The following is a 27,592-nucleotide window of genomic DNA, read 5'->3' as shown; positions in this document are numbered from 1 at the left end:
GTATGAGATTTATTTTATACAGATTATAAATACTGCATATTATGATCTGTTGTGGGATATGAGAAATTAAAGAAAATTAAAAAGGAAATAATGGAAGGGAAGTATGGAAGAAGAAACTAATAAAATGAGAGAATGAATAAAACATTAAATATAGCCTATGGAATGTTTTTGCGTTCTATTGATGAAAAGCCTCGTATCTTCCGGTCTTCAGAGGTAAATATAGAATGTAATAATGGCAAGAAAATTACTGTATAATATTATAAAGAATGTTTTTTGTTCTGTTTTAAAGGAAGGAGGCTTGCGAGCCCTGTATCGTGGTTTTCTGCCAACAGTGTGTGGGATGATCCCATATGCTGGTTTCTCTTTCTATTGCTTCGAGATGCTCAAGTACGTCTGCATGAAGTACCTGCCACAAGTTACCTGCGAGCCCTGTTCGCGAAATACAGGTAACGTGTAGTCAAGTTTGTTTCACATTGATGATGACAGTTGTTACTTGTACTGTGTGTTTCTCAGATAAGCCTAGATTCCACACCTGCAGTAAAGTCAACAGACACAATGTGCACATATGTAGTCATAGAACAGCAGAAGAATAGCCCAAAAGTGAACATCTGATGCGACTTCTTGCATAACAGTCATTGGACCCTTTCTTTTTATCAAGGACACAGTAATATCTACTACAGTGTACTGGACATGATGGAATTTTTTTATAGAACCTCAACTACTAGAGTTTCAACCTTGGATGCAGTGGCGGTTCCTCGGGGGAGGGAAGGGAGGAATGTCCTCCTCACATTTTTCTTCTTTTGAAAGTAAATACCAAGTAAAATATGTGCCTTGAAATTCGAGGAAGATTCGATAATTTTTAAGTTCACAGCTATAAGAAAACCTCGGTTGATCGAGTTTTAAACTACGCGCGCTCATGTGCTGCTAGAAAACTGTGAGAAAGATGTGAGATTGTTTGTGTGGAGGAAAGTAATCCATTCCTCCTTTACTGCAGTTAACACACATAGACAACAGCGCACTAGTGACCAGAGAAAGAAACAGAGTTTTAAAGCAAGTAAATGAGCGGCTAGGGAGGAGATCCTCCTCTGAATCAGTCATGGGCGGGAAATAGAAACCGACTGGTCGTGCAGCAAGCTCGCTGCCGCTGCCATCTAACGATGCTACATTCAACCAGACTATAACACGTCATCTAGGAGGAGTCACAATAAAAACAATTTTAACGCAAAGCTATGAAAGACACCATATAAACTTTTTTTAAAATTATAAATAAAAATATATTATTCATTCCACTTTATATAAGCTATATTCATGGTTTGAAACTTTCGAAAATATTGTTATTTGAAAGTTGAAGTTGAATTTATATAAAACAAAGAGGAAGTAGTTCTAAGTTAGTATCGCAGATATTTTGGCCTCTGAAATTCACTTCCATTCATTGTCTATTAGACAAGACAACAGCCAAGTTGTCAGTTTTGGACAAATATATTTGAAATTGAAGGTACTGCAAACTACATTATTTTTAACATAAAAAAATTAATCGGCCACCGGCAGCTTTGAACAATAATGGTAGTATGACTTTACAAGAGCTGATATTCTTCAAAAACATGCGATACTGAACTTGTAAAATGTACATGTGGTAACACAGACCACGTGGGTGGGTGCAGTGTTATCGCTTTCCAAAAGATTATTTCTCATTCCCATTTCCGTAAAATGGTTCCGGTTACGTATTAGTAGCTGGTCTCTTCCAACACGTGTGATGCTGTAATGTGCGTGAAAAATGCTGCGAGGTTGTGAATTTCCTTGTAATTGTTAATTTGTGCAATTATTCAACAATGAATGGAAGTGAAAACATTTTATATTTTGGACAATTTAGGAAACTCAGTTTACAAAAACAGATTATTGCTATACAAAAGGGAAGGCCAACCCTAACACTATCTGGTCTTACGTGTATGCATGTAGGCTAATTTGTAACTTGTTTCTCTCAAGAAGATGTCATTTTGCACTGTTAACTTCTTTCCTCCTCTTAAGAAATATGCAGGAGCCGCCACTGTTTGGGTGATATTCCAGCAAGATGGTTCCCTGCCACATTAGGGATTAATTGTTCGGGACTTTCTCAACTTAAAATTTCCTGATAAATATATTGGATGCAGTGGTTCCCAGACATAACCCCCTTAGATTTCATCCTGTGGGAGTTATGTGAAAGATAGTCTATTCATAACGTGTGCCAGATATTAGGACATTTGGTAATGAAGATAAGAAACGTTTTTGCTTCTATTACCAAAGAAATGCTGCAGAACATTTTTTTCTTTCTTATTATTGAATTATTTTACGATGCTGTATCAACATCTCAGGTTATTTAGCGTCTGAATGAAATGGTGATAATGCCGGTGAAATGAGTCCAGGATCCAGCAATGAAAGTTACCCAGCATTTGTTCATATGGATTGAGGGAAAACCCCGGAAAAAAATCTCAACCAGGTAACTTGCCCCGACTGGAATTCGAACCTGGGCCACTTGGTTTCGCTATCAGACGCAGAACACTTAGAACTAGGATATTCTCCATGCCACCAGTGGCGCACATGTGGAAGTTCACTAGTATTTATTCATTCATTCATTCATTCATTACTTTATTCCATAGATCTTACATGAACAATGAAGCTTTAAGATGTGGAACAAGTCAAAATTTTACAATATTACAATTACAATTTTTACAAATTTTTGCAGTTTTACAATTTAGTAATTTTCTACAATTTTTACAATTTTGTGCAATTTTTTACAATATTTTGGCGAGATGTAGTGAGATGAGGTGAGGTCCGAGGATTCGCCAAAATAGTACCCAGCATTTGCCTTTTGGTTGGGGAAAACCTCGGAAAAATCCAACCAGGTAATCAAATCAAAGGGGTTGATGCCAAGGACTCGCCATAGACCATCTGGCTTCAGTCCCATGGCTGGGGAAAACCTCGAAAGAAACCAAAGGGGGATCCAACCCAAGCCCGAACACAGCTCCGGATCAGCAGCCCAGCGAGTCTGCCAACTGAGCTACATCGATGGCTCTACTAAAAGTGTACAATACATAGCCAATCAGATTATTAAATTTACAAACGCAAACAATCATTCATCTGTTGAGCTATATGTATAATACAAAACAAGTACGTTAATTAAATTTAAGGCATAAACAATTCAACCAGTTATGATATGGTAAAGGAAATTTAATAGTAACTTATTAGCTTCCCATATATTCCATTAAAATCTTTTCTTTGTAACGTCGCTAGATTTTGTGTAATTGAATGTTGTAATGAGGGAAAAACTTTGTGAAATCCTGTATGTTATATTGCAACACGCACTTAAATATGTAATAATTATATTTACAAAAGAAAGTTCACCATTAACCACATGCTGATAATGTGGGTCCAAGTGGTGGACAAAGCTGGTGTTCATTGTGGGTTTTTGCTGGAGTACTCCTGTTTCCTCTACTAGTATCCGCCATTACTCCATTGATCACACTCATCGTACTGGTGTTCTGTAGATTACCTGCCATGGTGCACAAAGGACAACACTCTTGTAGAAAAGAATCTACAATTACGATCATCTCTCCTAAAAGGGAATGCTTGAGTAAATGACATGAATGTCCACCATTGAGTATAGGAGTAACACGTGCAACAATAATAGTGATGAAACTAGAAACGTAACAGTCAAATAACAATGAAACTCAGGACTACTGACCACCATGAGGTCACTACGATCTAAAGTGGCTACAGTATGCTGTGTCTATGAAAACCTGTTGTTATTTTCGGTTACTTCTGATTCATGGTTTGAAAGGTTACTATGGAGACCAGATAATGGTGCCAAACTGTTTTGTGTAATGACTTTGTGACCCTGTGCACACTGTGTTGTTGTTTTCTAATGCCAGGCATTTGACAATAAAGTCATTTGACCTCTTGCACTCCAATATTTTTCAAAGATATTGTCATGGTTAACCACTGACGCACAGATTTTGAGATGTTCTGAATCCATTTCTTGATTTGAGTTGCACAATGGACAGTTAGGAGACTGATATATTCCAATTCTATGCAGATGCTTGGCCAAACAGTCATGGCCTGTTGCCAATCTAAATGCAGCTACAGACAATTTGCGTGGTAAATCGGGAATCAACTGTGGATTATGATGCAGAGAGTTCCATTTTTTCCCTTGAGATTGTGTTATCAAATTTTGTTCGTTGAAGTCTAAGTATGTAGATTTAATAAATCTTTTCACAGAGGAATACGTAGATTTAGTAACAGGTCTGTAAGTAGCAGTGCTGCCCTTCTTTGCTAAAGCATCCGCATTCTCGTTTCCCAGGATTCCACAATGGGATGGTATCCATTGGAATACAATTCTTTTATTGAGTGTTATTAGTTGACAGAGCATTTTATTTATTTCTGCTATTCGAGATGAAGGTGTGTGTCTAGAGACTATTGATAGAATAACTGCTTTGGAGTCTGACAATATAACTGCATTTTTAAATTTATTAATGTGGCAGAGAAGATTCCTGAGACTTTCACTTATTGCAGTGATTTCTCCGTCAAAACTTGTTGTTCCATATCCAAGAGATCTATGAAGTGAGAAGAGACAGCACATAACACCTGCACCTGCACCTTGTTCCCTGGAGATCAAGGATCCATCGGTGTATAAATGAAGCCAATTTTGTGGAGGGTACCTAATATTAATTGTCTCTAAAGACAATTGTTTCATTATTTCAGTGTTTACTTCTGATTTCAGTATTTCTTGTGTTAAATTTAGATTAAACTCTATATTTAATAGTGTTAAAGGGTTTGGTTTAATTTGTAAGTTTTCTTTTAAATTCGGGACACACTGTTGATTAAAGGCTGTATTTATGTTCTCGAAGTATCACCCTGAGGTCAATGTTTTGCAGGCGGCCTGGTGCTGCTGATGCCTGCCAAGTTGCTGTGTGGGGGCTTGGCTGGTGCGGTGGCACAGAGTGTGTCCTACCCACTGGATGTAACACGGCGCAGGATGCAGCTAGCCATGATGAACCCTGAAACCAAAAAGTTCGGGTGAGAACTGTAAACTAACTGTATCTGCCTTCTTTTGTGAATCATTCAACTTGGTAGGACTGTCGCATCAACTGCTCTGAACCATCTTCATCATATTAGTTTAATGAATGATATTGGGATATCATAATTTTATTTTGTTACTAATGAGGACATAATTTTCTGAAAATGAATTAGAAAAGAAATAAACCTATACAGTTATTATTTATTTATTCCTTTAATGATTCAATTATTTATTTATTTATTTATTTATGCTTTTACTTATTTATCAATTAACTTACATATTTGTTTATTTACTTATCTGTTCTTGTTTCTATGTATTTTGTGTATATAAATATGTATTTATTCATTATTTACAACTCTTAACTTATCGGTATTTATTTGTTTGTTTATTTTTTGTATTGCAACTTCTTTCAAAGTCAATTCACAATAATGAATTATGACATAAACTAAAGTTATCATATTTTTCAGTAATGATAAACATACAGTTCAATAGCAGTGAAGTATAGTGAGGATCATGTAAGAGTACCTAGTTCCGAAAAGGCTAATTTGGCTGTCTCTTCAGTGTTGCTAACTAATGCCAGATATCACCAAAGAGGGTAAAATCACAATGCCATGTACTGAAATAATAATAATAATAATAATAATAATAATAATAATAATAATAATAATAATATAGCATGAACAATAACAATGTTCTGCTTATGTATTTATTTACCACATCTCATCTTTATGTTGGGAGGTGATTTCTAAATGACTTAATAATTTGTGAAAGAGTGTATTTTCCTCCTGAACCTCTCACACATTATGTTGGTAATTAGTAGTTAATATGATGTAATATTAAAATGTATTTTGTCTGACAACATGAAATTCATTGTTTTGACTAAACAATTTATGTTTCACAAGACCTAACCTAAAAATGTTTTTCTTTTATCACGTGAAATGATTAGTACGAATTCTGAAAACAGAATACTGAAATGTATACTCTACTTAAAATACATATTCCTAAGTTACTACCATGCTATTTCCTCTCTTGGACATTTTAATAAAAATCTGAACACTAAAAAATATATTTCTGTCCATTTGCCACATGCACAATTTTTCAGTCCAAGTAGGCCTAGGTCAATAAGTTATGTCTTATTTAATTACATTTACCTGAATATAATGTTCAATTGGAATCACAGCGCAACACAACTGAATTATATATTGATATTAATATTAATACAGGTATTACTAATTAATTATTAATTACGTTCAAATTTCACAAGCTTACTTAGATACTTTCATTTCATCAGACCTTCTACTGTAAACCAAAATTATTGCTGCCAACATAACAGTTAGAAAATAACTGCCAGATATAATATTTGTCAGTACTCGAAATTCGAAACGATGTTGGTAAAAGAAAATTCAACCTCGCATCTAGAAAATCACTATAATCCACTAGCATATGTAGTAATAGGGGAAAAATGGTTAGGTTTCATTCTTAGGGTATTAAGTAAGCTGATCCGGACTGTATGCTGACAATCTTGTTAATGTAAAGGAAGATATGCGAATTTCAAATTGCTTTCTGAAATTATTTTTTGAACAGATGCATATTTTATGATAAACATTTATTCTTTATTATATACATTATATTATTATCACATTTCGTAAAATATGAAATTGAAAGCTTCATAATTTATTGGTGAAATGTTTTTTAATTCATAAAATAACATTTTAGTAAACCTTGATATTTATATGTATATTGCAGATTCGTATTTGTATTTAAAAATTCAGTTTATAACTTAATAAATATTGAACAGTGTTATTTCCTTGGACTAAATTCATTTCTTCTGTCATTATTCTTATTCAGCTGCTTGAACATAGACAAAAAAAAAAAGTAATTTTGACGAGTTTAGTATTCTCTTGTAATCATTGCATTACAGGAGGTGTCAGATGAGCTAATTCTTAATCTCTTATTTACATTTACAGTAATACTTGAATTATTATTTTTCATTTCGTGTTTGACATCACATTGTTTCGCATAGCTTTAAAAAAAAAAATTTTTGTTGGAATTTTTCTTGTGATACTTCTTCACGGCATTGTGATCAGTCGTGAAATCAACTTCAGTAAGACTTCTACAAAATGTAAACTATGGAACAATTATAAAATTAGTAAAAAATTCTCTCAGTTACCTATAAAAACAATGTTTATCATGAAGATTATTTACACCCAAATAAAATAAACTTCCCTTTCTTGAATTGCACGCAAAATGTATTTTCGTATAATTCCATAAAGTAAAATTGATTCTGTTCATAAATTTCATGGTTTAAGTAATTACATGTATGTATGTATGTATTAACACTACAATTGGGTATACACCCGGTGGCAGTGATATATAATATACAATAATTACAATTACTGCAATAAACCTAGGACTATAAATAAAAACTATTCTATAATAACGCCTACGGTAAGCAAAGGTAAATCTAACTTATAAGTACTTCAATTTCACCCAACTATTACCAATTTAAATAATTACATATCACCTTAATTAATTAAATACCAACTTAATTACATACCATCTTAATTAATTACATATCATCTTAATTTATTTACATATCAACTAAATTACTTATCATCTTAATTAATTACATATCAACTTAATTAATTATATATCAACTCAATTAATTACATGACACAACTTAAATAATTACACTGCACCTCCAATTACATTTTCAGTCTAATCTTCTCAACCTTTCCTTAAATGTATTGATTTTAAGAGGACCACCCTGAAAGATGTAATTAAGTCTGCACAAATTCACATAAAATAGTTATTCATATATTGTAATCATGTCTATTTTGTTATTTACAAAACTGGTATATGAAATAGACAGAAGTATCAAAAAATATTAGCCGTTTTTAATGAATTTACTTTTTGTCAAATAACCAATAGCATTGGTGCAAGGTTTTTGGGTACTGCATTTTTTTCACAGTTGTAAAGACATTCGACGTTTCAAAGTTTCACTGGGGAAGGTAGGAAAAAAGAAGAAGAGGAAACCCTATATGGAGAGTAGATAGGCCTAGTGTAACCTCTCAAACACCTACCTTTTCATACCTTCCTTGATGATGGAACCAACATATAACTTAAAAATGTTGGATGTCTTTACATCTTCAACACAGTGCAGTTACCCAAAAGCTTTGCACCATGTTGATCGCTGTGAAAGTCTCAAACTTTACTTAACCAGTAGTATTTTGAAATCAGACTAAGAAGGAACATGTTAGATTACTGACTTTATCGACAGTCACCCACATCTAACAAGGGTTCTTCTATTCTGCCTGGCTTTTAAGTTATTTGTGGCAAGAAAAAATTTCTTTGAATACATTTGCGACTTTCTACAGAAAAATCCAACTTCTGCTGTATTTCTTTAGAAACTATTGCATTCATTTACATAATTATGTTCATAATGAATTAATATCTGTTGATGAAAACATTTACCTTATTTACTCGCATATAAGACCCCTTTATTTTCAATTTTCAGTGCAAAAAAAAAATAGGATCATATGTACGCATATCTACAAAATTAGTAGGGAATCAAAGCATAAAATAATCATTAAACAAAACATAGGTTAAAGGTGTTCGAGAATAAGGTGCTTAGGAAAATATTTGGGGCTAAGAAGGATGAGGTTACAGGAGAATGGAGAAAGTTACACAACACAGAACGGCACGCATTGTATTCTTCGCCTGACATAATTAGGAACATTAAATCCAGATGTTTGAGATGGGCCGGGCATGTAGCACGTATGGGCGAATCCAGAAATGCATATAGATTGTTAGTTGGGAGGCCGGAGGGAAAAAGACCTTTGGGGAGGTCGAGACATAGATGGATTTGAGGGAGGTGGGATATGATTGTAGAGACTGGATTAATCTTGCTCAGGTTAGGGACCTATGGCGGGCTTATGTGAGAGCGGCAATGAAGCGTCGGGTTCCTTAAAAGCCAGTAAGTAAGTAAGTAAGTAACAGTAGAATTGTAGGCCTAAAGTGCCGGAGACGCACACGTATTTCTCGCAGTAACCAACACATTGAAAGCCAGGCCGGCTCTGGACGAAAACCCGAGCATCCCCAACTAATCCCACTGTATATATATCTGTGATTGTTTTTTCCCTCGGAATGGTTTCTAAATGGTGAGGTTTTATGTGGACACTGATACCTTCATTCTGACAAACAAGGGAAAGTTGCAGTAAAGGCAGATTTCTATTGTATGCAGTTTCTGTTTTACTGTAATATTTTGCACTGTGCTTTGTTTGCCACTCTGTACTCTAAGGAATGCATTCTTTGCACATTCTCTCTAGTTCTGTAGCACAGCATTCATATTTTGTTGTATATTGCTTTCATAGGTGTGAAAACTAACTGCATTGTGGGTGGCATATCTGTATAAGGAGAGAAAGCAAATTGCAAAATGCATATGGCACATTTCACATGGGATATTTCTTTTACTATCAATTGCAATGTATGACTAATTGTTTCTCGTGTTTTCTAACTATCTTCTTTTTCATGATTTCCTTCCTTCACTGCGGGTCACACTGGGATGCAACAGACGGTATGTTTAGAAATATGTATTTCACTTTTAGCTTTACAGTAGACACATAGTAGCTGTTTGCCTATTGTTAGAAGCTTCTTTCCAGTTCGTTTAAGACTGGTTCACAATAAACTGGAAAGAGAATCGGAACGAAAATGGTAAAATTGTTAAAATGTGTACATTTAAATGTGAGCATTCACAATTAACGAAAAGCTTCCCGGAGCCCAGGATCGGGAACGGAGAGTTGGCCAAGTTTCAACTTTGGCGTTCACGTTTCCGATCACAGCCCACTAGATTCATTCTGTTGCCATCTAAAAGCTATTTTGTCATCGTATATTTTGTAGCAAGAAGACCATGACATAACCTATGAATTATTTTGTTCTGTGCTTTGCATCATGGAGCAAGTTTTATTTGATGAGATTCTAATATAGAGTGTTGAGGAAAATCCTCACGTTTACGATAAGCGGTGCGCCTCGTATAAAGATGAGAAATAGCAGCATCTTTGAACACCGATCATAAGTGAATCATATTTTATTACTGTATTGGTTGTATTACACACTACATATTCATGCTTCAATTCAATAACTACTGTCGTGTTCACTTTTGTTCTATTACAAATGTTTCTTATCCAATTATTTTACGTCATAGTAGACTTAAAATAGATTGTGATAATAAAGATGCATGGGCATATTTATAGTACCGTACCTAATGAAATGTTTCAGTTGAAATTTCGAAGTTGGTTAACCTATGTTTATGTTGGCTGCCTTGTACTCGTGAAAGAACGCCATTGATCAATTATACACAAGTAACCTCAGAATGCGTAATATCGACTTTACATATTGTTATTGACATGCATATCGATATGCATAGTCGTCTATGTTCTCGGTTTATTGTGAATCAAAAATTTTCATATTCACGTCCTCTGCTTCTCGCTTTCATTCTGGTTCTCGTTCCCGGTTTATTGTGAACCAGCCTTTATAGTAGCTGACAGTAGAATAGTTCTGTAAGCTTTAGTACTTAGGAGATTTATATGTATTGGTCAACATAAAATCATAAATATTTTTAATAAAATGGATTTGATTTTGGTTGACAAACTATGTGCTTACTGTAGGGTTGAATTTTGAATACTGCTTAATTTATCTTATTACATGCATAAATATATGCAATAATAATTATATTACAGTATTAATTTCTTACTTAATTTTTTTTATTGTTCATTACAATGAAAAGAATTACATTTATAATTAAGTAGCGAGCTGTCACTTTTTAAATAAAGTAGCATTCATAGTCATTTTTCAGCATTATACTCGTATTAATACACAATGAAATCTGGTCACATATTCTGCCTGCAGTTCATTCAGTTACATTATAAACCTACACATTTAGTACTGTAGTAATCACTGTCCTGATACGAAGATCATAGGTTCAGACCTGCCTAAGAGCAATTAAAACCTTTAGCATGACTTCTTTCAGATACCCATTTTCACTTTTTTCACATCATACATATATGTCAGCAGGATTGCTACATCACAGTCTAGTATATACAGTTGCGAAGCTCAATACGTAGTAAATATGCAAACATTAGATAGTTGCTCACCACTAGGATCGCTAATATCGCCTCATTACAGGCAATGCAAAATAGTACTGTCACAGTCTATTGTTTCTAGGACCCTCAAAACTCAAGCTTCGTGACTGTATATAGTAGACTGTGGCTACATTCAGAAGGAAGTGACTACTGAGTTTATGATTGGATGTATTCTCGTTCTTTTCTATCATAGGTGTCCACAGTCATTAAATGAGGTGACATTTTGTTACCAAGAACAATTTTAGCTTCTATTGAATTTAAATTGTATATATCTGGACACACACATACAGAATTCTGTCATCAGACATTGCTTCTTCCATTTCAAATTCCTTAACATAATATCGTTGTAGTCCATATAATACCACAAAAAAAATTATGATTTATTACAAAGGAAGGTGCCACAATATACTATATGACAAATGGATCTGAAACCCTGGGAAATATGTGAATGAAACTGCTTGATTCCGTTTCCTTGTCTGCAACCATTTCCTCTCCTGGTTCTGTCCTTGTCCCGAACTACCTCCTCTTCCCGAGCCAGAGCATCTGCTTCGCTCACAAATTGAGATACTACCTAGTGAGAATCTGTAGTTGCCGAGTTGTTAAATCTTCTGCTTTTTGTGTCACTTATGAATCTGTGGGGGGGGAGGGGGGTGCGTGTGCGCGCGCGCGCAGTGCTTTTTTTCTGGAAAAAAGTTTACCGAAACTCTGTCACTTGGTCACATTATACAGCAATAACGTAGGTTTAAAAATATTAGGCCTACATACCTTATATTACAATAAGTTCCAAACGGAGCTCATCGATTTTAAGTATAATGGAAATTTTGCGATTTCGAGCTATAGTTTCAGGATCAATAACAGAAGATGGCAGCACTAGATTGCATGAGTTACTTTTGCACCAACGATAATAATGAGAAAATGTAAACTCTTGGACTCGACAGTGGCGGCAATTTTAATTTTCAATTTCGCTTATAAAATATATCTCAGAATTTGTAATGACAAAAAGTTTACCAGAACGCGTTCCAGACCATTCCAGCTGAAAAAAAGCTCTGTGTCTATATATATATATATATATATATATATATATATATATATATATATATATATAATATTAGTAAAATACATTATAATTAGTGATAAAAAATTCATTTTATTTTATGAATTGCTCAGAATAACTGAATATGTGAATTTGTGAAATGTGGCACCTATTTCTTTGATGTCTTTGTCTTTTCCCTTGGTGAGAGCTTTAGACCTATTTAATGAACTGAGACTGAGTGGGTTGTGAGTGATGTGGGCTAGGTTTGTGAAGGACAGGGAGCAACACTACCGCTAAGCTGTTTGGGTCAGGATTTCAGATCCGTTTTGTCGTATAGTATGTATGTACAAATACAAGCTAATCCTCCAGTTAGAACCTATTCAATTCTGAATAAATGAAAGAAGGATATTATTGGAACGTTTTCCTTGTTATAATCAAAGATCGTGTCCAACACTTGACCAAAGGTTTGTCCAAGTTCCAGGATGGGGAGGTGTCCAAGATATAGAGAAATCAAATCTTGTAAATTTGTAGCATTTTAAACAGTTCTAAGGGATATTGTCCAAGATAGAGGAGTGTCCAGGATGTAAAAGTGTCCAACTTGAGAAGTTTTACTGTATAAACAAAACTTACTTCGATCAAAGAATTCGAAAGGCAGCTGCAGGAAGATACTAGCATCACAGATTTCATTGTCTTTTTGTACATATTGTAATTTTTTTTAATTGGTGGAAGTTGTAAAAATATGGTGAAGTATTTATATATGTATATAGTAAAGATCTTTCTTAACACAGTAACAGATACATAAAGGTGCTACTTAAATGATGTATGTATCCATGCACTAAAATGCTGTTAGAATTAATATTTTCAACATGTTTTCTAATTCGTATGTGAGTTGCTGGGGTCGGGAATCAAGAGAGTCGAATTTTTATTTACCATTTTAAATTATAATAATATGTGTAGTTACATGAGAGATACCCATATGAATAATTATTATACTCTGGGCAATTACCCAAAAGGAAAGAATTTCCACAATAATGAAAAAGAAATGTAGGAACTATAAATTATGCAATAGCAGATATGTAAATGAATAGAAACAATTGCAGTCATTCATTTATTCGCGAAATATCACTTAGGTTACCTTAGGTTGTGGTTATAGTAGGCCATGGTTTAGCAAGACAGCCTGCCATCTTGTGGCAACAACAAATAATAATCAAGTGAGAAAACCTGTTACCTTGTGCTTACAAGAGACACTATTAGATAGGCGTAGATAAAATTTAAGACAATGTACCATACGTTTTGGTGAAAATAGCACCACCTGATATGAAGGGGGGGGGGTGTATTTTGGTCCAGGAGTAATTTCCTTTTAAGATGCAATTTCTTCTGCATTGTGTACATCTTTCATGGAAGGAGCACTTCTTGATGTAAAGAAAAATGTTTTAGTCCAAGGACAATTTATTTACATAAAGATTAATTTTTGTCCCTCCGGCGCCAGAGCGAATTTTTCTTCTCTAATAACAATTGTTACCATAACAGATCATTTATTTTTAAAATGCATTTTTTCTGCACCATGTACACCTGTTCTGCAAGGAAATCCTAGAGTAAGAGAAAAATGTTTTGGTTCAAGGCTAATTTCTTTTTAAAATGCACTTTCTTCTGCTCTCCATATCCTTTGTTGTAAACCAACTGTAACTTCCCTCTGTTCTTCAATCAAATATGCTATTAAATATTTATGCTTGGTTACGTCCAAAACACACGCCATACTTTTGTACCATTGTTGCTAGAGGATACAATTGAAACCATCTCAGAAATAGTAGGAAACAGTCCTGAATTCTGCATTACTGCCACTATTGTGATTTGCCATGTTACTTGAAGAATATAATATACTGTATTTAACATTTTCACCTTGGTTGTTTATTGAAGAAATGCTTGAAATCCGAACTGTAAGTACTGAATATGATATGTGTATAATGCAATGTTTTAATACCATAAAGCATGTAAATAAAAATCGACTCTAACAGACCCGGCCATCCAGAATGCAAAGGACTCAAATTTTAGAAGTGTCTTATAAGATCTTAAGACTTCCAGTAAAATATGTAGACTTCGGCAAGTTTTCTGTAAAGATAGGAAAGCTTACAGCATACTATTATGTCTAAAGCATCATGTTAGTGGATCACATCTTCATACAAATCATGTCACACTTCTCAAATGGCATTACACAGTGGAATATATGCAGAGCTTCAGAGCAAACTTTTTTTCAGTTAAAATGTTAACTTATGAAACCTTGATTTCCTCTTAATAGCTCTTCTTTTAAATAAATTATTTAAAACTTTGGGGCAGGCTGTTGGGATTTGTGATTTTTCAAATTCTGTATTAGAACATCTGGGATCACAGGCCTGAAATTAGTTCACTTTGTGCTATCAGTGCTCAATATGTTAAAAAAAAAAAAAAAAAAAAAAAAAAAAAAAAAAAAAAAAAAAAAGACTGGCAAAGAAGACTTGAACAATTACAGAAGAACAAAATGGAAACATTTAAGCTTCAATGGCAACAAAAGAAATTGATAAGCTATTATATATCGATATTTTGCCTACCAAAATGTAAAATTGAAAGAAAATTGATATTTCTAGGTTAACAAGTAGGAATAAAATAGGTTCGAATCTAAGATTCTTGGGCTAATAGAAAAGAACTCAAACCAAATTTGCCACTTCTATTTTATTAATATGAAATTAATATATTTATTATTTGTATTCATGTATAGTTCGTTTCCTTGTGTGGTGCCATGTCCAAGTGCCCATATATTGGTGTTGTTGACTTGAAAAAATTCCATGATTACTTATTCGTTGTTTGAATTCCATGCTTTAGAATTTGATATGGTGCAATAGTTTCCTGCTATTGTACCAGTGATAAGAATGATTGTAGTTATGAATAAATATTTAAATTATAATGGGGGAGGGGATGCAGAGTATCTGGAGATAATTTTCCCGCCATAGTGTGTGTTACCACAAATTACTCTTGAGCTCAAATCCCCAGTTATGGAAAGTCAGTGCTCTAACCAAGATATATACTGGTATATAATACTGTGTAAAAAAATTATCATTCTGTTAAACAAGAAAGCTGTTACGAAAACGAAACTAAAAATTATAACAAAGTAAATGCTTATCCCTTCTAACAGTCAAAAAATGAAATAATTGCTACAATTGCAAATAAATAATAAAAACGTAGGTAATTTAATTAATATGAGACTTATAAAGCAGAGTTTCTTACTTAAACCATACAGAAAAGTATAAAATGGTAAATATTTAAAAAGTATCTTATTTAATTATTTTCCTGTTAAAAATGTTTCCCATTGTTTGTTGCATCCAGTGCTGGAGATACATACATTTTTATAACAGCAATTATTTGTATGAAAGAAAGACAATATTTAAGACTGGTAGGCCTAATATAATTATATAACTGAAAGAATTCACATTCATTGTTGTTTTCTGTTTCAGAATGGGTATGGTGAGTACTATTGTTCTCATTTACAAAGAAAATGGCGTCTTCAGAGGACTATACAGAGGTATGAGTATCAATTATTTGAGAGCTATTCCAATGGTGGCAGTGTCTTTCACAACGTACGAACTGTTAAAGCAGATGTTGGAGCTGGATACTGGGATGAAACTTTAATAAACAGAGGCTCTATGAACTTACATAGGACTTAAATATCATTACGGAAATTCCAGCTGTGCAATAAAGGAAGTTCCCATTAATGGACAATACTATTTTTATTTGTATTGTTGCAGCATAGAAAGTCTCTGTTACAAATGTTCCAGCTTGCCTCATTATAATTTTCTTTGATCATTGTCACTTGTGTAAGTTACTTAAGTTTTAGCTTTAAAGCATATATTAGTGAGATGCATTAAAAAGAATAACAAATGATCATTTGAATAACTAGCAAAGATACAGAAAAACACTGCTCTCTATCGGTGTATTTATTTAGATCATCTGTGAAACCAGCGACAATGACAATAGCATTACAACCTCACTTTTAATGTACAATGTGTTACCAAATATTATTTCTTTGTTCATTGTTAGAAAGGGCATTATCTGAAATTCAGCTCTGACCATAACCAGTTTTTCTTGGTTACACTGTGTAAACGAAATGGTGAATGTAGGAGAATAGTAGCTTAGGAACACATACATATATTTAATAAAAATCGGTTTCCATAAAACCAACAGCAAAGGATGTAGTTTGGTTAGATATTTGCTATTTTTTTTTAACTTAATACGATATTAGTTATTTCACTGTTACAAAAAGCATTTGCTTTAAAATAAAGCTTGACCAAATAGACAAGAAGTAGGCCTAGTCCTCCGTGTTTGTTGTGGGAGATCGTGTTATACTACTTGTGCATTGACATAAAGTAGGTACGTCAACATAGTTTTCCATATATTTTTTTAATTCCTCTGGTACAGTAACAGGTTTTCTGATTTTACTTGTACTGTAATTAGTTTACAATAAATATGAGCTTATAAATTATGAGCACACATAGACATTGAGAATTTCAGACTGGCAAGTGTCTGTTACATTTAATTCATTCATTCCAAGCGAGATTTGATGTTTTTAAATCTATAATAATAGTCGATATCAAATAATTAAACTATTTGAAAAAACTGACAATCAGAAGACCATAGCAAACAGAAGACAATTGTTGCATTCTCCATTAAATATTGCAGATTTACTTAAATAGTTTTTGTACTTCACGCATTCTGTAGTTATCAACATAATAACCAAATGATTCAACATAAATAACTCAGACTAGTTTTTCTTGTATGTACTGTATGTGTTTCCAATTCACAAATAACGAAACTGTACCCATAATACCATAGTGTACACATCCACTACACTACTTCAATGAAATTTACCGTAGTATTAAACTTGTAATAATAATAATAATAATAATAATAATAATAATAATAATAATAATAATAATAATAATAATTCTCCAGAACAGCTACATTAATGCCTCAGGATTGCCTATATTTCCTCACCTCAAGAAACATTTGGGCAGTGAGAAAAGGATGAGATATTAGGATGGGGAGAAACAGACACAGTCGGCAAAAGCATACTTCCGATGGCGTGCACGTCACAAAGTTCGAAGATATATAAATAGGTGACAGAACAATAGAATTTGTTGAAATATTTACTAATTAGATGGCACTTGCCTCTTGTTCTTCCCTCCACTTCTCATATGTTCTTGTTCCTTTTTACTCTTGTTCACATCTGAACTCAGTACTGGATTTAATACACTATTCCATGGCCATTACTTGCTTATACTTACGATATTTCCTAATGAAATTACAAATTAACCTTACGAGGATTCGAACACGAACACCACATACTTCAGTAGTGGAGAGAACTATGTCTTAGCAGCTTCAGCTACAATGGTCTCTAGCGAAAAGAATTTAAGATGTTCCTGATGTACTATATTATGTCGTATATGACATTGTTATCGATGTAACACTCGAGAGATTAAGTGTTACACTAAGGAGTTTACAAGGCAGGGGCTGAAGTGTGGTGCATTATCTGGTAATAATAATAATCCGTGGCGCTACAGCCCGTGAAGGGCCTAGACCGACCAGCCGGCTGCTGGCCTCACGCCCACATGGCGAAGCAGAGGTGGACGATCATCCAACCAGAATGGAGGTATCGTGTGGTTAGCACGATGATCCCCCGAGCCGTTATAGCTGGCATTCGCAACCGAATTTCGCTACCTATCGTAGCTCCCCAAGTGCATCACGATGCTGGGTGGGCACCGGTCCCATACACTGGCCGAAATTTCATGAGAAAATTTCTTCCCCCATGAGGACTCGAACCAGCGCGCATTCCGTAATGTGAGTCCTAGGCAGGATGCCTTAGACCGCGACGCCACGGCGCGGGACGCATTATCTGGTACTTAGTCTTTATTTAGTGGATGGAGTGCAATGGACATGAACTGAAATTTTTCGATTCTCTTATTCTGAACGGGAAAAAAAACAAGTGTTTAAATTTTTGTGAGACCACAGGACGTTGAAAAGACAGGTAACTTGTGAATGTTGTGGCAGAGATGTAATACTAGAGAAATTGACACTTCCCCTAGTAATTCGCCCTGGACCTCTCAGCGATGTGGAAGCCCAAGAAAGAGATTATTGTATAAAATCATCTTATTATGACATTATGTAACCGAGTATTGAACTTCAATGGATATCTTTGTTGACATATTGTTTCCGATTAGTAAATAACAAGGGTGTACGCAAGAGAGGGGGATGTATCGGGTTTAAACTTGAAGTTAAAAATAAATATATATTAAATTTGAATATTTTTTTATCCATAATCGTTTTTTTCTTCTCTAATTTTTCACAGTCAGAGTAACAAAATGTGCATCGACATAAAGTGTAGTCCATCAGTATAATCTCTGTGCTTGGTGCTGCGGCATATTCGAATTATAACAATGCTATCTCTATTATATAGAGACGTACCACCTAGTACTGATCTTGTAATAAAATGAACCTGACACAATATGAAATTTAACTTGTTTGTTAAAAATTGGATGACTGAAAAAATTAAGTTTCAAAAATTTTTTAAGGATATTAATAAATATACCGTAACATAAATAATAATAATAATAATAATAATAATAATAATACACAAAATTTAAAATACCGATACCGGTAATGTAAATAGTAAACAATTTTAATAATAACACCACCTTTGACAAAATTCTGCGTATGCCACTGGTAAATAATATATATAATTAAGTTCCGTCTATAATTTATCCAACATTAATTTATTAAAATACAAAATGTTGCCACATATTATAAAAGAACGAACAGTTCCGACTTATATAAAAGTCTTGTTCAGGTCTTTGTTCTTAAGTGAATCTATTTGACTTGAAGATGACTTTTATATAACTCGAAAACGTTCGTCCTTTTATAATATGTGACAATATTTTGTATTTTAATAAATTAATGTTGGATAAGTTATATACGGAACTTAAATAGTTTATGTAAATTCAATAGATATGTTTTCATTCGTGATTTGTGTGATGGATAGCCTTGAAGATGAAGGAAAAGGGAGATGGCACATCTTGTACAGTGAACAACACAGAAAGGAAGGATGGAGATTCTTCAATGAATATGGCATAGCTATACTAAGAGTCCATAAGAATATATAGGTACCGTAAATACCTTTTGATTATAATATTGAAAGTATTTCTGAGTGGAAACTGAAAACATGTATTTATCATTATATAACAGAAGCCATTGAAGCAAAAAAAAAAAAAAAAAAAAAGTTTTCTTCTTTGGCTGTAGCTATTCTGGGGAATTGCAATAATAATAATAATAATAATAATAATAATGTCATAATAATTATGAAGGACTTAAGTGTTAAATAATGACCCATTGATGAAGATTGTGATGGTGACAGTGATAATGATAACAAAGGTTAAACAATATCTTAATGTATGGCAGTAGTATTAATCTTATCTCACTCTGTCTGCCTCTCTCTGTTTTTGATAATGATCTCATAGTTAGGCCTACAAAAGTAAAGTTGAATGATTTTAGTAGAAGGCAATATTCTGTCGGAGATTTATAGCAAGTCTAAAGTATGGATTCTTTTAAGATAAAGAAATCTTGATTACTTTCCTGTTGTAGCAGTCATTCTGAAATCTTGCTGTTGATGTGCAAGATCTCATCAGAAATTTGATTGTTACATAAAGTAAATTTGTGATGTAGAATAATGTACGATACATGTACTTTACAAACAAAGGCAGGGAGAAGATAATGTGATGCTATTCGAAGTAAATATATACGTTCATCAACACATTTGATTAATTGTTTCAAATATGCTCCAATTGGTAGTGTGGTACTCGTAACTTAAATTTTGCTAACTTAAGCAATAGTTCAGCATGCAAAATCAAAATACCGCATACAATATGTAAAGTATGTCTTTATTTGAAACATTTCTACTTAAAATTTATTATAATGAAGATCTGGAGATAAATAACTATTAATTTATATTATTCATTCAGTTTATTATCATAGTGAATCTCCTGATAAGTTTAAAACCTGAAATAGTTAATTAGTATCCAATGCTGTGATCTGTGACAGTCTTTTTCCTTATTGTTTCACTCAGAAGTGGAAGTATGATTCACACACAATTTGAGACATTAGTTTCCAGTGTAGATATATAAATGTTTTTCAAAACGATCATCAATGACAAGTCTTCCTTTGAAACTGAGGTAATCAGAAATTAAAATTAGATCCTTCAGAAGTTTTTCCCATGCTGAATTTCTTGCACTTCTAGCAATTTAAATTTAAAACTTTTGTGATTACTTAACTTCACAAATATTTGTTATGTTAAATATTTTCATTTATGATTGTTGGATTTGATTCCCATTTTTGTGAGGTTATCTACAGCCTTTTTTTTTTATGCACTCCAAAATGTAGTGGTACCAATTTGATGTCATTTAAGATTTATACTTTTTTTTTTTAAGAGAGAGTGAAAGCATTCTTACAGATAATCATGGTCACTGACAGTATAATTGGGGAGCTGGGTGCAATAACAGCATTAATGTAAAAAAATATTTTTAGAAAAATTAGATAAAATTTATGTAGGTACAATTGTGTGACAATGTGACCTGTTCTGGCTCTTGTTAAAAATGTTTGAACAGGTCTGGGCAAGTTTGTACATTTCTAGGTCATTTGGTTTCTTTTGAACAGACTGTAAAATTTTTCCTTTGACAGAAGAGAGCCAGTTATTGATCAATAAGTTCATGAAATGAGACCTTACTGAAGCAAAGGCACTATTTCACATAACAAAATTGATAAATTATTCAATTGAGTTAGCGGTACAAAAACAACTTTATTCTACACATACGCAGTTAGGCTTAAATTAATAGTATTTTGAGACTTTTGCATTGCGAAATAGTTTCAAACAAATTGTAAAAATTCCTTACATGAGCAGTTGAAGTTGACTGTGATTTGCATTTCTGATTTGATTAGATTGTCTTGCTCTTGTTTCGAACATCTGTTCACTTACTGTTCATAAGAGAAAACACACTCTGCATGAGCTTTGCTGCCTGATGAACGTACTTACAGCAGAACTAATTAGGTTTTTTTCTCCTAATTTTGTAACTCTAACATTGTTTGATTTTAAACTAATAAACCCTGAAACTATTTCTGGCAAATATTACCTTCTATAGTGACTGCATATTTCATTACATCTCTGGAACAACAGAATCCATCATATAAATCACCTTCAATCACTGAAAATTAAATGTTTCAAATACATTTTTACATTATGTGAAAATAAAGCAGAAAAATGCTCAAAGAGAAGAAAAATACAGGAGTCGGAACATTATTAAAAATTAGGGCTAAATGCAGGAGGTCACGGGAAATACGGGAGGGTTGGCAACCTTAGGAATGGGGGTAGGAGAACTTACCATACATGCGCAGATACTACTTGTCAAGGATGTGTGTGTGATTTACACTGAAAGTGAAAAAAAGGCAATGCTACTATATATGAGCTAGATTTATTTAATTGTTTCATTTTAAGTAAGGCAAAAAGGAATTTGCATTATGACTAATTAATTGGTACCTCAAAATATTTGATGACATAGATGATGTCTCGTATAAACTGATGTCGTTATAACAAAGCTCAGCTGTAGTTGAGTAAAAGTGATTTTTAATATTTGCACTAACATTGAACAGCTTGACTGATGTGTGTTTTCTCAGTAATTTCCTATACATAAAGACATTCAGGTTTCATACTTATCTCTGCTGGAAATTTATTTTCCATCTAAGTTCTCGAACTAATTTGGCAGTAAATTACTTTTCAGTTTAAAAAAAACTCTAGATGATTGCCTATTTGTCTTATGCACATTACATTTCCTTCAGAAAATAATGTATAGTTGTCACTAACCTCAAACAGTGTGACAGAAATATATATTTTCACTTTCATCCATAGCTTGTTTCAAAATATTAAATTAGCATTGGAAGCAATAATAATTCAGCCCAGTTATCAGTGACCATAATACTTTTCAGTTTGATTTCTATTATGGTATTGAATGCTTAACTTTTTAGCATTTGCTTTTTATAACTATTTTAGATTATCAGTCTTTTAAAAGAAGTTATTTAATGGACTGTTATGGATAGAATTTCTGTTCGTTGTTTAGATACATTTATTTTTTTCACTTGAAGTCCATAATTATTCTTACATAAGTTTCTCTCGGTTTATGAAGATTATTATTTTTTTCTTTTTTTGCGCATAAGTTGGCTACTTCTTCATGAGAACAAAAATAGGTAAATAGGTCCTTGCTTGCGTGTTTGACTTTTTGTTGTAATTGTACAACATACATTAGATTGGAACATCAAAGTACATTACTTATCTCAGCATAACTTCCAGAATGCCCCTAGTGTCCATTCATTATTCTACAGGGTGAATATTAACTATAGAAACAAAGTTCAGGCGGTAATTCCTGACAGGAAAAGGAAGAAAAAAGTTTATGGGAACATATATGCCCGAAAATGCATTTGTTCTATCATAGATGACAATACCGTTCTTTATGACATTATTCATTCGTAAGAGCACTCGTTAGGTTCAGCATCAATGTGATATGGCACCCGGAGAGGCCTTATAGAACTCTAAAAAAATATTCTTCGTTAACTCTCTTATTGAGAAAGTTTTATGCTGATAAATTCATAAATCGAGAAGAACTTGTGTTTTTCTTTAAAACTAGTGTATCTGTTATGCATACATGAAATTTAACTTCTAATTCCCATGATGATGAGTTTGTGTGAAAGACTGTAATCTCAGTTGTAGATAGCCTTTTAACAAAAATGAAAATTATTTTTATATAGTAACAAATATTTTTTTATCATTTGTTATGTTGTCTATGTTCTGCTTTATACCAAATATGTATGCTGATATTTCTGTAAAAGTAGAAATTGACTTGAAAGAGTGATTAAAAGCCATTTCTGTTTTTGTGTGTTGGGAATAACATACAGATATGTTGACAATTACTAAGATTGTTACAGTCTTAACGAATATGTTGATAAATGTGAAAGTTGAGAATAAAGCTTCCAATGTAATGTTCATTTGAATGCAAACTGTGGTAAAAGTTGTAAGATTAGAAGTTGTTATGCTGAAATTTGAACAAGTTTTAAATGTTAAAGTAATAAGAGAAACTAGAATTTTTATTTTTTAAGTAATATTTGTTGTTAGTTATTATTGTTGTAATCTTCATTCATGGCAAGTGTTAGTGATATGGTCATGTGCCTTTCCTAAAATACTATTTCTGTGCTTTCAGTTTAAGTTTCTTTCTTATTAAGTTGCTCTTGATAGTCTAGTGTTACTGTGAACACCTGTATTAAAGTATCGAAAGTTGGAATCCCACCTGAAAGTGGTGGATTTTTTTACTGAAAAAAATCTAAAGTGTGATCTCAATCAGCGATCGTGAATAAAGCCAAAATTCCATGTCCAAGACCACCTTACTCAGTTTTCAACTCATGGTAACTGATGTCACCATGTTAACAATTTTGGAAGCCTTTGTTAGGAAAAGAATGAAAAAAAAATTTTAAGTAGGTATCTGATTGGTTCAGGGTGAACTATAAGTACTGTTATTGCAAGCTATCTTGAACCTTACATCCCCTAAGTCTGTCTTTCGAACTGCTCGGTACGGCATGTACTCATCAATGTAACGGCACGGCAAGGATGCCCCTCCCTCAGGTAATGTGACTCTTTTCAGAAAACGTTGGTTCTTACACTTTACGGCTGAGAATGCGGATGCTATTTACAGACCTGTTACTAAATCTACGTATTACTCTGTGAAGAGATTTATTAAATCTACATACTTAGACTTCAACAAACAAAATTTGATAACTCAATCTCAAGGGAAAAAATGGAACTCTCTGCATCAAAATCCACAGTTAATTCCCGATTTACCACGAAAATCGTCTGTAGCTGCATTTAGATTGGCAACAGGCCATGATTGTTTGGCCAAACACCTGCATAGAATTGGAATACATCAGTCCCTTAACTGCCCATTGTGCAACTCAAACCAAGAAATGGATTCTGTGCTTCAGTGGCTAGTCATGATAATATCTTTGAAAAATATTGGAGTGCAAGAGGTCAAATGACTTTATTGCCAAACGCCTGGCATTAGAAAACAACAACAACACTTTACGGCTCTCTACTGTAAAAGAACTTGGTTCACTACAGACATCATCATCTCACGACACTCTGGTTTTGACAAGGGAACATGGTTTCGTAGCAGGTTTTAATTAACCTGTAATGAGTAAGTATTTAAATATAATGTTTGTACACTCCTCCTCTCTTATCCGGGCTGGGGAGCGGCAATGGCAGAGTTACTACAGCTATTTCTATACATTATATAGGTCTACATGACTTACACCTACAGCTGATAAGTACATATTCTTATAACAATATTTTACAGGCTTACTATTATTTGAATTTACATTAATTTACAATTATACACAATTCATAACCCTATCATTGCTGCAATCATTGCTTGGTCCAAAATTAATTATTATTTCGTCAATGGCATCATCCATTCGGAATTATCTTCTTAATCGTAGGTACTACTTTCTGAACAAGATAGAATTCTTCGATTGTATCCTGAATGATATGTTGATAAAGTCGTCCACTTCAACTTTACACAAGTCCTAATTCTGGAATGAAATAATATGTTTTGCAGACTATAACAAAATAATAACTTACAACAGTAATTCATTATGTCGCTCATAGTACACACACTATTGTACATAACTATTATAGCAATAATTTCTAAATATTACATACCTATTCTTTCCCGGAGTAGTGTGAGGTTCATTCGGTTGTAATTCAGTGTTATTCTTAATTCTCTTCACGGAACTAATACTTTTGCTAGAGTATTTAGCCGCTCTCTCATATTCCTTATCAAGAGGTTCCAGCAAACATTTATTTTGTTTAATTTTTCCTCCTCGCAACAATTATATTTGCGATAATTTCTCTGTGGATAACAGGGTTACTTTTTCTCCGTGGTGGAGTGATTTCACCATAATTACTACCCTGTGGTTGCTGCTTCATGTTAACACTACTGGTACGCAGTGAAGGAAATAGCTCTATGTTTCTTGACAAGAGATTATGATGCGGAGCATGCGCAAACAACTCAGTTGGCTCCACCCACGTTACGCGCTTCCTTCCCTCTGCCCTTCTATCCCCTCTGAGAAAGTTCAAGATAACTTGCAATAACAGTAATGTCATTAATTTCTAGGGGGTATTCTTTGACATATTTCAAACAAACAAGTTTAATACAGAGCAAAACACCATGTATATATGGACTGCGGTGATCTCTTGATGCATCTTCATTCTCTTTGTCGGCAAAGGAGAGATCCCTCCCCAAAGTCGAAATCAGGATGAATAATTCGTAAGATTCGCCAGAAAACTATGTATTAAACTTTCTTGTTTGAGATATCTCGAAGAATAACTTCCTTGAATCAATAACATTACTTTAGGTTGACTCTGTATATAGTTATCTGCTGATATAAGAGATGCAGAAGTTGAAAATAGCAGTTAAGTCGAGATCAAACAAGAGGGAACCAGCAACTGTGTAGTTGTGTTACAAACATGCATTACATAACATAATTCAAATTAATTTTATTTCCCTGCTCTAATCGATTTGAGGAGGCTTTTCTTTCCTTTTTAGAAGGCAAAGAAGAAAGAGGAATAAATTTTATTTCTGTGCATGCATTGGCCTCTTTCTTTACTCTTTGCACATATGAAACTGTTAATGTACTGAAAGATTAGCAACTACATATAATTGGACTAGTGTTACACTGTGCTTTGTGTTGTTATTATATGACGTTTTTCATATAGCCTACTCATAGGTCTTAATTTTGCCACTAGAATTTTCTGGACATAAAATTGCTGTTAACTGTACTATGATTCTTGTATCAGCTATTTTTGAAAGACACATTGTCTAATACTAAACAATGGAAAGGCCTTTTAATATATTGTCTTTAATTTAAATTATACAATTGTAGCAGACTGTTTTTTATCCATGAGCTGCTAAAGGCTGTGTGATGTGTGATATGTCTTACTTCGTCTGTGTTGTTATGGCGATGGGGGAGTGGAGCAGTGCCGTCCATCCATCCAGTGGCGGAAGGGACTAGTTGATACATTCTGTAGCGCAAAATAAAATAACAAAATATCTCTCTTTGTACTGTGTAGTTCCGTCACTGAGCTTGTCATTCAAAAAACTGAGTTCCGGCAGCCTGTGCAATAACAAGATTTTGAAAGGAATCCTGAAAAATTATAACCCTCCTATAATCTCCACCCTCATTTGAAGGGACTTGGTTTTATTGCTACTGAGACAAGATAAACCTTACCAGGTTTAATGCTTCTACCAAGGACAATCTTTTTGTTCGGTAATTTATGGATAATTTATTAAAAATATCATTGTGATAATATTCAGTTACAGTAAATCAGAGAAATGCATTAAAGATTCTAGAGTTACGTTTTAAATATGTTGTATGAGCAGTGACTTGTCAAAGATAAAACTGCGATACATATATGTGTATGTTATATATTTGTTTTAAATTCCTCATCTAACAAGAAGTGCATTTCTTGCGTAGTCTTGAGGGGATTCATTTATTACCTCAAGAATATTTGTACATCACTTATATCTACTCATACATTAAGCTGTAATAAACATTTTCCGATATATTTTCTTGTCTTGTCACTATAGTTTAGATTATCATAGACTCGACCATTGAGGTCCAACTTTGCCTTCACTTTGATGGCATTTCTGGGTAGTTCCTCTTTGTAGGACAATTTTTCTTTATGACTTTTACTAGCCTGTTCTTCAGAATTCTGTCTTATAACATCCTTTAATTTCTTCGTATTTCCACTTATTTGACTGTGTCTTTTATATTCCTTTGTTCTCTTATCTAACAGTTTTTTATTTGATCATAAAATTTCTTAAAATATTTCATAATGGCTGTTAAGAGAAATTTGTTTCATATATGTCTGCACCCTGTTCTACAGCATAAGTTAATGAGAGACTAGTGGAAGATTTATGTAAACTCAACGTTGTTGTATTGTTAATATTTTAAGAATTAATGAAACATATTCTTTGTTGTGAATGGCAAGAACTATGCCACCCATTCAGCTCTTTATTAACTTATGTTTGTGATATATAATTATTATAAACTATAAAAATTAAATATCTGATATAGGTACTTGGATTATCAGCAATTCTTGAAATTTAATTGTTACTGTTGAATTATAGTTAATGCAGTTTGGATTCAAATGAATATAAATACTGGAGTTAATGTTTGTTATGTGCAGCTTGAAAATGA

General features: G+C 33.3%; 1 protein-coding gene across 1 annotated transcript in view; it reads left to right on the top strand.

Moving 5' to 3' along the window:
* LOC138712343 (solute carrier family 25 member 16-like) overlaps positions 1–18,048 on the top strand; it is a 92,891-nt gene extending 74,843 nt beyond the window's left edge. The window contains exons 5-7 of the mRNA XM_069843996.1: positions 290–446; positions 4,908–5,049; positions 15,709–18,048. Of these exons, the coding sequence (XP_069700097.1) occupies positions 290–446; positions 4,908–5,049; positions 15,709–15,883 (474 nt within the window). The 3' untranslated portion in view covers positions 15,884–18,048. The remainder of the gene's footprint in view (positions 1–289; positions 447–4,907; positions 5,050–15,708) is intronic.
* Positions 18,049–27,592: the final 9,544 nt, after the last annotated feature.

The sequence above is a fragment of the Periplaneta americana genome, chromosome 13 (genome assembly GCF_040183065.1).
Source record: "Periplaneta americana isolate PAMFEO1 chromosome 13, P.americana_PAMFEO1_priV1, whole genome shotgun sequence".
NCBI lineage: Eukaryota > Metazoa > Arthropoda > Insecta > Blattodea > Blattidae > Periplaneta > Periplaneta americana.
This window is presented reverse-complemented; position numbering and strand designations above follow the sequence as displayed.